This window comes from Erithacus rubecula (genome assembly GCF_903797595.1).
Source record: "Erithacus rubecula genome assembly, chromosome: 13".
Lineage (NCBI taxonomy): Eukaryota > Metazoa > Chordata > Aves > Passeriformes > Muscicapidae > Erithacus > Erithacus rubecula.
The window spans coordinates 14,529,812-14,542,069 of NC_136665.1; the positions used below are offsets into that span (position 1 = coordinate 14,529,812).

At 44.9% G+C, this 12,258-nt stretch overlaps 1 protein-coding gene across 27 annotated transcripts in view; it reads right to left on the reverse strand.

Moving 5' to 3' along the window:
- MAGI1 (membrane associated guanylate kinase, WW and PDZ domain containing 1) overlaps positions 1-12,258 on the reverse strand; it is a 321,597-nt gene that overhangs the window by 29,480 nt on the left and 279,859 nt on the right. For 26 of the 27 annotated variants that reach the window (XM_079317403.1, XM_079317413.1, XM_079317419.1 and 23 more), the window contains 2 exons: positions 7,259-7,290; positions 286-502 (listed from right to left, as the gene is read on the reverse strand). In XM_079317403.1, coding sequence (XP_079173529.1) covers positions 286-502; positions 7,259-7,290 — 249 coding nt within the window. The remainder of the gene's footprint in view (positions 1-285; positions 503-7,258; positions 7,291-12,258) is intronic. The other variant, XM_079317415.1, reaches the window with a different exon arrangement.

Genomic DNA, 12,258 nt, shown 5'->3' on the forward strand with positions numbered 1-12,258 from the left:
TTCTTCTCCAGCTTAATTTAAAAACACAATAAAAAAAAATAGAGGAAAAGACGGTCTTTAATTTTAAAGGGATTTTTCATATTAAGCTTTCCTAGAGATGATCTAAACCCAATCCTCACGAGACAGCAAACTGCAGCTCTACCAAGTGGATCTGACAGACACCAAAAGAACAGAAAACATTTCCAGCAGAAACCTGAAAGATCCCATCCCTCGCCCAAGCAAAGACGCAGGGAGCAGCTGCCGGAGCCGTAGCCTTAGCAACAGCTACACCTGCTTCATACTCACGTCGGCTTTCATACATGCTCCTGGACTGGGCCCAGATTTTGAAGGGGTCTGGCTTTTTCTGGCCAGAGGTGTCGGGGGGCTCGGGGGCGGGCGGCTCCGGGGCGCTGTAGTCGGGCAGCACCTGGGCGCCGTGCGCGGGGGACGCCGTGTGCGCGCTGCGCTGGCTCGACACGCTCTGCTGGGAGCTGCTCTGGCTGTCTTTCCTCTCAAGTGGCTGCTGTAAGGAAGGGAGAGAGTGGAAAGGGAGAGAACAGACGGTTATTGGTCGCTGAGTGGGTGTTTTCCACCAATTTTTTCTCCCTTCTTTGATCAGGCTTTTCTGCATGCACAGAAGTAAATATATGTGTTTTTTTTTTCCCTTTGCTGCTTCCCAGTTAATGCTGGGTGCAGTTAAATTCCCTGGTGACGGGTTCTGATAGACAGAGTGACAGAAAGAGATACACAAAACAAAGTAATTTATCATTTAAAAAAAAGGCATTTTTCCATCTCACACATTAGACAGATCTAAATCTCATTATAGGTCTCAGCACACTTATTTTTTTCCTGAATTAAGGCAGAAAATCTCAACCACCCTCTATTCAGATAACATGTGGGGCTAACTTCAGTCTGAAAGAAAATGGAAGAACTAGAAGATTTCACTGTGAAAACTCAGACTGTCCCTCTGAAACAATTCAAGCACAGTCCTTACTGTGCAAGATCACTTTTCTCTGCAGCTCTTGCAACTCCCCACGTTACAAGTGTGTGGACAACAGAGTACCCTTTTAATGGCTCTGCTCCCCAGAGAATCCAAGAGACTTCTGCAGACCTTCACAGATGTGAAAATGTCTATTTGAAGTTTGATTTGTTTTAATGAAATATATTAAAACAGGAAAAAATGCAACAATCTAAACTCAGGGCTAAAGTAGTGTGTCAAGAGTTCTGACTGCTTGCTATTTAGCCTAGCAGGGTATATAGTTCTTAACTGAAATTCACAACTGTGTGCTCAAAGGAAGCACAAGTCATCACATTTGCATTGCCAGGATTTGTACTACTCAACATGCAACAAAATTCTCAACAAGCTCCCCAGTCTGTGCAGCAAATGCTTTTTAATGCTCTTTTGAGACGACCCTCTGTGTTCCCAGGGCTGCTGTGACCCAGAAGGTGGCTGGAAAAACAACATCCCACAGGTTGTTTTTCCAACATCCACTATTGCCCAGCTAGAAGTGGTCAGCTACTCACACCAATAAACCTCAGGTGGAAAAAGCTTCCTACTGGCAGAGGGTATCTGAAAACATTGCAACAGAAATCTGTGCTTTCAGGTGCTTCTCTTTAGCATCCCAAGCTGGGGTGGGGAGAGAAGCCAGCAGCAGACACTGGCTGGGTCAGCATGGGGGGCTCACTGGCCACAGCTCTGGGCACCCCTTGGCTCACTCTGAACAGGAGACCCCAGGCAGCTAATGCTCCATCACAGAGCAGCTGAATTAACTACAGGAGAAAGTAACCATACAAAGTGCCCTATTTTAAAGTCTTAAAAAACCCCAAAATCCCAGATAAAAGTATTTTGAGGTTGCACATTCTTCAGTTCTACACTGAGAAAAAATCCCAGCTTCAACAGCCCAAATAGTGTTGACCTCTCAGCCTTGCATTTGAGTTGTTGATCCACCACCAGCATCTTTCTAAAGGGTATCTCGATTGACTAGAATGTGAAATTGCCTTTGTCCTTTAAAGCAATTTTGAACAAAGCTTACCTGCTGTGATTACTCATCTGCAGACTTTCAAATACAAATATCAAACCCATTTCCAACATTTTCAGCTTTTTAAGTGGTAAATGAAGCTAATTCACATGCAGCCCTTCAGTTTTTAATGAAGCCATTTTAAAACAGCTATGCTGGGGATAATCAACTTTAAAAAAAATACATCTCTCAGTTCAGCCATCTGGATTGGTTTGTTTGGCCAAACTACTAAAATAACTACAAGCATCCTGTGAAACTTCAGGCCAATCTCACTGGAAATAGCTGGTTACAGAATATGGAGGACAGGGACCAAAATGTGAAGCTTTATTCAGCCCTTAGGGAAATAATGAGAACTTTCTGAAAGCTTTCAGATTTAAAAAGAAGCAAAGTTTGAACTTCAAAAAGTGCTCTCACTTTGTGATAGAAAAGGTTGAAATTTTGAACAAACTGTGAATCCTGTTTTGTATTTGGATTGCAAATGGAAGTGTCAGCATATCTCAAGCAAAACTACCTCTAATGAAACTAGAGCTGCATGTGCAAAACCAGGCATTTCCCAAGAAATAGGTGATAACCTCCTTAGTGAGACTGGTGGTTTTCCAAAAAATAACTCCTTCAAAAAGCTTGAAACATCTCTATTTAGGAGGCTGAGAGGGGCCCAGAGCAAGGGGAACAAAACCATGGTAATGAGGAATGTATGCAATTAAATCAATTCAAGACAATATTTATTGACTTTCATATCACCAGAGGAGGCCAAAAAAAGTTTGGGGCCAAACTTCTTCCCACATGTTGCAGCAGCTTCAGCACATCATACCCATGAGGAACTGCAGGGCTCTGCCCATCCTTGTTCCTGCCAGGACACTGCTCAGATGAAGTTTGTGTTTGTTTTTTTTGTGTCTTGGTACATGTAGAGCTTTCCCAAGAGGGATGAGCTGACAAATGCCAATGAAAGGATGGTTTGTCCATCTCCTGCTCTGTGCCCAGCTTTAGGATCAATCCTCTTGGGTAGGAATCTCACTGTCCAGCTTGCTCAGCTCACACACATGGGCAGGAAAGCAGCAGGTGAGCAGAGGGTCTGGCTGGTGACAGAACAGGAGGTTCTGACCTCACCCTGAGGTGCTGATTGTGGTTTTCAGTGTCAGGCAAAGCAGATCAGCTGAACTGTATTGATTTCTGCCAGGAGCTACCAAGGGACGCTGAACTACCCAGGCCAGTAAGAGCAAGCCCTGATTCTTGAGAGATCCCCAGAGCTGCTGATAAACTTTACCAAAAGTGGCCAGAAATCAAGGCTATGGTGGCTACCTCGAGTCCATTCAGGCAGACTGCACACTTAAATGCAGTTTATGGGATGAAACAATCACCTTGATACTGTTTTACAGCCATGACAAAATAAATACATGGGAAGCTGGAGCTTCTCATGCCCTCCCAAGCTCCTGGGCTCTGAATGAAGAGGGATGTCTTGTACAGACTCGTTGTGGAACCAATTTCCCTTCCTGACAAAAACAGGACATTGGCAGAGTCCCTGGTGCTGCTTATCCACTCCAAAAATGTGGCAAATCTCTTGTCTGGGACTAGCTGTGCATAATAATTGCATTTTTGGTCACAAGTCAGCTATGCTGACAATGCACTTATTTAAATCCAAAAGAAAAAACATCAGATTTTTGGAAGAGTTTTCATCCCCCCTGCAGTGATCCCATCTTCTGATGATCTAGCTGCAGATTTTGTGCTGTAGAGCTTTTTGGAGAAGCTGGTTCTGGCAAAAACAGCAAAGTGAGCTGGAAGTGGGAACCTTTGCCCTCTTGTGGAGTATTTTGATGCAAGCAATAAGGAAAAAAAAAAAAAAGTTTGTTTTCATCCATGTTATATCAGGATAATTGCAGGGGGAAATGCTTTAACACCTCACCACAGTCAGGAGGTACCATCAGCTCAAAGTTGGCCTTTGGGGAATGCAGAACAGAAAATAGGACTTGAGGAAGAACAGCCACTGGCAGTAAGTGGGGAATGTGTCTGGGCTTTGGGAAAGGATATGAGGGAATGAGAGAGGGTTTGAGAGAGCAAAGCAGGAGAGGATGGACACCTGAGTCATGACTTCCCTGATGCAGCAGAAGAAACAAAAAACAAGCACAAGATCAAAGCCAACAGCTCCCAGCCTCAGTGTGTGCTGTCCTCTCACTGCAGCTTGTTTATTATACAGGGAAGGCTGGAAAACAGCATTATACAAGGAAAGCTGGAAACCTGTTAGCAAAGAGCAAGGGGGGAATGGGCAGCAGGTCCCCCCAAGCCCCACAGCTGTGCTGTGCTGGGGACAGCCCCTGGCACAGGGCTCTGATGGCAGCTCCCACATTCACCCCATCACTGCCAGCACAGCAGCAAAGCAGAGTCCCTGGGATTTGGGGTCCCTGGGATTCAGGACATCCCTGGGATTTGGGGTCCTTGGGATTCAGGGCATCCCCAGGAAACACGTGGGCAGAGTTCAGAGATGGGATCCCAGGCAGGGACTGTGCCAGCTCTTGCCTGTCATGAGTGAGAATCCTCATGGCCAAGAAGGTCAGGCTGGATTCCCCACACCCTGCAGTGGAGCAGCAGCCCTTCAACAAACCAAGAGAAGAGAGTGCTCCACACCAGCACATCCCTACTTCTGACTGTCACCTCCACCCTGGAGAGCCCGAGGAGTTTCCTCCTCTGCACACAGATGCTCCCAGGCACTTTACTCCAGGTTTCCATGCTCAGTGCCCACAGGTCAGTGATGCCAGGGGAGGAGGGAGCTGATGGCAGCTGCTGCACGATGCTGCAGTGAGCACATCATCACTGCAAACTGCACTGCCACCGACCCTGTGCACACCAGGGGAGCAGGAGGCTCTGCTTTTTGGGAATCCTGCACTTCAGAGGCAACAGCACCACCTAGGACCACAGCAAAAAATACTGAAGGAAGCCTGAAACGGCTTGGGAGAGGCACGCAAAGGAATGCCAGCTTTTCCCAAGCTGAGAGACTCTTCAGAGCAAACAGCAGAGAGAAATCTGCTGCTGCACAGCTACACCTGTTTGTAAGCAGCCTCTTTGTTCACCAAGGCTGGATTATCCTTGTGTGCATTTACATGCTACTCAGATTTTCACTGTCAACCAGAGAGGTGCCTGGCACAGCAGGATTCCGCTTCACCCCATGCCAAATGCATGTGTGGCAAAGTGGGAGCATCCACGCTTTGGAAAGAGCAAGGCTGATGGATTTAATGACAGAAATGGTCCAGATTGCATGCAGCCAACCCTCCTCTGACCAGGGGAGAAAGTGCAGGCAGAGAGCACAAACAGACACTCCTGTATTTTACACACTCCAGACACATCTGTATTTTGCACACTCCATACACTCCTGTATCTTACACACCCCAGTCACTCCTGTGTTTTGCACACTTCAGGCACACCTGCATTTTACACGCTCCATGCACTCCTGTGTTTTACACGCTCCATACACTCCTGTATTTTGCACACTCCAGACACTCCTGTATTTCACACACTCCAGACACTCCTGTATTTCACACACCCTAGCTCTCCTGTATTTCACACACCCCAGCTCTCCTGTGTTTGCACACCCCAGCTCTCCTGTATTTCACACACCCCAGCTCTCCTGTGTTTGCACACCCCAGCTCTCCTGTATTTCACACACTCCAGCTCTCCTGTTTGCACACCCCAGCTCTCCTGTATTTCACACACCCCAGCTCTCCTGTGTTTGCACACCCCAGCTCTCCTGTATTTCACACACCCCAGCTCTCCTGTATTTCACACACCCCAGCTCCCCTGTATTTGCACACCCCAGCTCTCCTGTTTGCACACCCCAGCTCTCCTGTATTTGCACACACCAGCTCTCCTGTATTTCACACACTCCAGCTCTCCTGTATTTGCACACCCCAGCTCTCCTGTATTTCACACACCCCAGCTCTCCTGTGTTTCACACACCCCAGCTCTCCTGTGTCTGCACACTGGCCCGGGCTCCCCAGGCAGAGCAGCCCCGTGTGTGCCAGCAGCAGCAGCAGCAGCAGCAGCAGCAGCAGCAGCAGCAGCAGCAGCAGCAGCAGCAGCAGCAGCGGGCAGGGGCTGCCATGGCCGTGATTTGCGAGGAGCACACCCCGCGCTCCTGCCTCCCTACATTAATGCGAGATGACAATGGTAGAGGCCTGGGCTCACATGACTTTAATCAGTGCTGCCCTAAGCCATCAGAATCACATTAATTATTTCAGGGCTTTCTTTTTGGATGAGCAGAGAGATTGTATTAAAAGCAGGAGCCTTCTGCTCAGCCGCTTCCTAAAGCTCCAGCCCAGGTTTGCGGCTGTTTGAGGTGGGCTGTGCCCAGCTGCAGGTTTTGGCACCACCAGGGACTGTTGGTGAAGTTTCACACCATCATACAGCACGGCAAATACCTCACTTGCTTTGCTTCCCCAAAGCTTCTGGCAGAGAATTTTGTCTCTCCCCCACTCTCAACAGATAACTGCAAACTTTCAGGCTTTAGGTATTTCATTCCCATTACAAATAAAACACTGCTTTTTGTTGCATACAAATAGCACATTAATTTGTTCCACAATATCATTCACAGAGCTTTAAGGATACTTTAGATCACAGCCTCCGTGCTGCTAGCTAAGATGTTTCCAGGTAACAGCTTTACATGCAAATACATTCAGGGGGGACAAGAAAACATTGTTCTGTTGTTGCTTTTTTAAAAAATGAGGAATCTTACATCTGCAGGACAATCCTGCTCAGTGTGGAAATGCCTCCAGAGCAGGCACTTAGACAGCTGACTGTATTCCCTGGGAACTGTAACCATGCTCTCTGTTCGTGCTTTGTCTCTCCTGACAAGCTGCATGCTTTCCCATTCTGTTAATAATTCAGCCAAGGTTTCTCAAGAAAACTCAGTGAGTTAATGAAAAAGGTTGGTGCCTTTGAGCACCGGACAGGAATCGGTATCTGGCAAGAAGGTGGAGCCTCCCATTTTTCCAAAAGGAAACAATAGCTTTTTTTTGGTAAGTTAAATGACAGAGAAGCTCATCTGTCAGGGAAGCAGATTTGTAAACCTAAGGCTTTATTTGCAAACAAGTCTTCCTTCCATACTGCATCCCTCTCTCATCTCCCCATGCAGCAGGAGCCGTGCAAGGTAATCACGGTTGCAACAGAAAGACAACTTAAAACAATCGAGACCCAGAAAGCAAAGAAACCAAACTCATGCTTTTTCCCCTCCAAAGCAGACAAACAGACAGAAATAGTAGCTGAAAAGTGCTTACCGACTTTGGGCTCTTCTTTGGGACTGGCAGTCCTGAAAAATGGCAACAAGGGAAAAATAAACATTAGCATACAGCGTTACCCTCCCTTAAAGAAAAAGCCCTGTGTGCATCATCCGAAGGTAGCCATCAGCAGAGTGATGCCAGCTCTGTGCCTGGGCTGAGCAGCTGCTCATACGGAGCACGGCGAGCGGCTCTGTCTGCATCAGCTCTGCTGCCTGGCGCTGCAGCAGCCAGCAGGGAAACCCACAGCCCTGAGCCTGCCGAAACCCAGCGCCTGCCTGGCCAGAATCTCAAATGCTCCCCTGGATTACAGCAGACTTAGCTCGCAATTAAGCCGAGGCTCTCTCCCTTTGACGCGCTTTTCGTCGGACCAATCGCGGCGGCGCAGGGGAAACAGGTTGATTTTTTAAAAACAGTATTTCTCTAGAAATTGATTTTTTTTTTTTTTTTTTGGACGGAAAATGTGCATTGGGCTTGAGCTGAGAGGTGTGGGCTGGGCAAAGGAAAACAAAAGCATGAGGAAGAATAAGCTTTTCTCCCTAAAACTGCTGAAAAAACACAGGTTTTCCTTCCTGTCCATCCTAAGTGTAAATCTTTGAAGCATGGGATTTTATCTGTTAGGTACAATTTCAGAGAGCTGTGGCTTGAGAACAGAACTACCAGTGCCCTGACCCCTGGGGGGATGCTAGGGAGCTTGGAGAAGAGAGGCTTACACAGATTGCAGGTGATGTAAAGGAACAAACAACTGGGAGGGCACCAGGGAAGGATTTTTCAAGGATAATTTTGCATTTTGAAGCAGCCTCTTACTCAGTCTGTGATGAGTGAGAGAACTCAAGTGAGATTTCAATCAACTACTTGTGCATAGAGCCCAGCTGCCAGCAGCAAAGGAGACACTTGTCTGGGGATTTACCTACAATGCAGGAAAAAAACCTTTCTTAGGGTCAAGACCTCCCTTTCCCCCCCCTGCTGTTGGAAGAGAGAGGAAAGCCCCCATATTTTATTCTGTGTGACACTCCAGAAACAAACATAAACCAAAACACAGATTACACTCCACATTAAGTGCTCAGTAATTCAGATGTTTGAAATCTGCTTTTGTCTTTAGGATGTGATTTATGTGGCATTTATGCCGCATTACGTTTTCTACTTTATGCATTTTGTTTATTCTAAACCCCATGCCCTCATCTAACTTTTACACAGAGAATGAAATAAGTGATGCAAGTGAATTACAATCTGTCGAGGAAGATGCTTATTTTAAGGTAATTTGGGAGATGTTAGCACTGAATAGGGAAGATCCACAATTAAAAATGATAATCAGAGCTCACTTTGCTGCATCTCTCAGACTGGGATGTGTGCTGTAATGAGTATTTAAAATGAAATATTTTCAAGCTTTTGAGGAATATCTGTGCTCTGCATGTCACTCTGATGCATTCCCAGCCAATAGCTGATACCCCTCCAGGCACTGATTGATTGAGGGACAATGAAACATCAAACTGTTTGAACTAAACAATCGAGACTGCAGCTTCATTTTTGCTGATGGGGACTGTGTTTGCATAATACCCTTAAAGAGGAAAACACTCATAATGTTCGTGGCAAGTCACATTTTTAACAGGCATCATTTATCACAGAGATAAACACACAGATAGAGATTCTCCTTGATCTCTCTCCCTCCTTCCACATGCATGAACGTTTACTCTCCCTTTCCAAGGGATGATCTTTCCCATTAAATCAATAGAACACATCCCCATGCACAAATGCACCCTTAACAGACCAGCATAAGACAGAAAAGATTTAACAACATTTTAAATGCTCCCTCCAAAAAATAAAGCAGAAATGCAGGTGAGCTGCTGGGTCAAATTGTGTCAGAATTCAGTTCATTGCATCACAACCATTAAATGTTAAAATTTAGTAGGTATTAACTACTGAACAAACCTTTCCTTCAAAGTTTGTCATTAATGTTGGCTGTTTCAACCCCAAAGAGATGGAAAACAGTTGAAAAATAACAGAAAACACATCAAGGCTATTATTTGGTGGGTCCTTCAGAGGCCAATGAATCTTACATTGTCACTGCTCTGTGCCAGACTTTGCTGCAGAGCAAGCAATAATTTACTTCTTACCAAAATAAGTGACTGCAGAACATGTTAACAAATGTTAGCAGTTTTTCATTGGACAAGTTTATAGTCAGGGGAATAACCTGCCTGTACATTTTCCTGTGAAAATATTATTTATTCATCTAATTAGGATCTCATTTTAGAACTCCAGTTCCTGGCACAGCAGGCCAAATGAGCAAATGATAGGTATAATGGGGAGTTTTCATGCTCAGATGATGGAATGGATACAGTATTTAACAGTGATGAACATGAAGTGCTTGAATAACCCCCAAATCCTGGGAGCTCCACTAGCAAGGAAATGCTGAGCTTTTCCAAAAAGCTTCTGGTGGAAACATCTCCCAAGCCCATGAATTTGGGATAGTGACAGCTGTGAATTACAACACTGGCCTTAGGACTCCATTAACATGTCCCATCACTGCTCAAGATCATCCTCCTGGCTGGCCATTCTCTCCTGAAACCTCACTGCAAATTTTTCAGAGATAATGGGCCAAGCATAGACTAAAAACCAGTCTGCATATTTTGGCATCATCCAGCTTTTGGTGGTTGTATAAATGGCTCCATATCCCTGGCTAGGAGAAGCCAGAAGGCTGGTCCCTGCCATGCCCTCAAACCCAATAATAGAATAGTAATGGTTTATACTGATATTGCAATATAATCTCCCTGTGATTTGATACCTATGGACATCTCTCACTAGTACCTGAAATGCATCTTCTAATTTTGGGAGAGTTTTGGAGATACAGATTAGAGAGGATTTGGAAGAGTCAAGCAATCACACAGGGCTGTTGTCACCACAGAGTTAATAATGTTTTAAAACAAATAAGCACATCTGGTAAGCAATGTCAATATGACCTAAAACCCCTTGAATAGGCTCATTGTAGCTACTTACTAAATGTGCCTGGAATTAAATTAATTAGAAAACACAAATTACTTCCCTCTAAATAACAATGTAATAAAGCAACTGCTTAATGAAAAATATCAGTGATCAGTGAGCAATCCACAAGAACAAAAAAAGGGATTGTTATCAAACTAAATTCACAGACCCATGAGCAAAGCAAGAAAGACTTCATACAAGGTTAGTCAAAAATGAGTCAGATGCAGGGATCTAAATTAAACTAATTATCACAGAGATTATTACATTTATCTTAACAAAACCCTCTCCCTTTTCTCCCCAGTACTCCCTAAAGCTCTGTGTACAGCTGGCTGCATCCATCTGCTCAACTACATTTTGTAACATAGGGGGAAAAATGCAAATCATTAAGCAAGTTTTGTAGCATGACTTCAGCACTCTTAATGCCACTGCCCATGAGGAGCTGTACTTCTGTTGCAGGACACTGTGTTATGTCATGAGTGTTGTGACCCATGAATGAAATCCAAAATTCAGTTTATTTCATATTATTTGTGCTAACTGTGCAGTCTTGAGTGGTAAAACTTTTGGGAAGCTATAAGGTTGTTAACCCTAGTTATGATGAGTTCATGGAAGAACACATGGGACAAAACTTGACCCCATGTGTTGCTGTTTCTAACACACAGTTTTTAAAGGAGCATTTTTTTCCTCAACCTCTTTTTCTTTATGCAACCTGAGTAACACAGGAAGACCATGAAACATGGGAAAATGCTTTACTGAGCACACACAGAATGCAATGTGGGACTACAAACCCAGACCACATCTGAGCCTGGCTCTGGTGAGAGCTCAGAAGGCCACAAATGTCCCAAAATTACCTAAATAGACACCAGACACAGCATGCCCTGTTCCACAGCCCTGTGTTTTAGAGATGGTGGGTCAGAATTATCTGGAGTTGAACCCTAAGGAAGATTTATCTCCAGGTAGTACAGGAGCCACGCAGGCAGCCCATCCCAACAGCTCAGACACGTGGAGGCCAGCTGCTGTGAGCACTTCACCTTTCACCACACACATGCACACAAATTACATATTTCAGTGGGATCTCAACTGAAGCTGGAACAATTTAGTAGTTTGCACAACCCACCCATAGAAGAAAGGCTCCTGGAATTGCTAGGAGCCAGTCCACAGGCTTGACTATCATCTTATGTCTGCATACTGCTCAATATTTTTTAGTTTTGGGGTGGCTTTGCACATGAAAGAAAACAGCTATTTCTAGATTTTCACTTCTCAGAGTTCCTTAACTCTTCCAACCTGGACAGCTTGTGGACCATCTATATCCAAGAGCAAAATAAGCCACAGGTGAGTCTAAGAGGAAAGGTCACCCACTAGGATTTGCCCTTAAGTCACCTGCAGCCCAGAGTGCACCAGTGCTGGAAACTAATTGGAGATGAAGAAAAACACAAGAAAATAAAGATTTCGGACTGTGTCCCAAGGTTAACATTTACAGAGAAAATGTTCCTGCCTGGAAAAAAAATAAAACCTTCAAGCTTTCTAAATAGCACTTACACTGTGCTGAATAAAAACCAAAGGCTGTACCAAAGAAAACAGACACTTTGAAAGATGAGGTTTAGGTAAAGTACTGGAGTCAGGGGATGCACAACCATATACTGGCATTGAACATTGATTGCTGCTCTCTGTGTGCAAAACAAGGAACTTTAAATAATTAAAGCTAATGGCCATTAGTGCTGCTGGGGGGGGCAGAGGACAGGAGATTGGTGGTGACAAAGCAGTCCCCTTGATTCTGTATGATCCATTGCCAAAGGGTTTCTAATAAAGGACAAATACTATTTGAAAGAGTAGATGGAAGTTCATCTTCTCCAGACCAGAACAATCAGCATCAGGAGAGACAAGTCTGTGCAGGCATAAGGAGAAGAAAGAAAAAACTCAAGAAGAACTCCCCTACCTGTCCCTGCAAAACTTTTCTGCTCGTCATCATCATTTGCATAACAAGAGTGTCACTGCACTAGCAAAAAAAAAAAAAAATTAGCTAT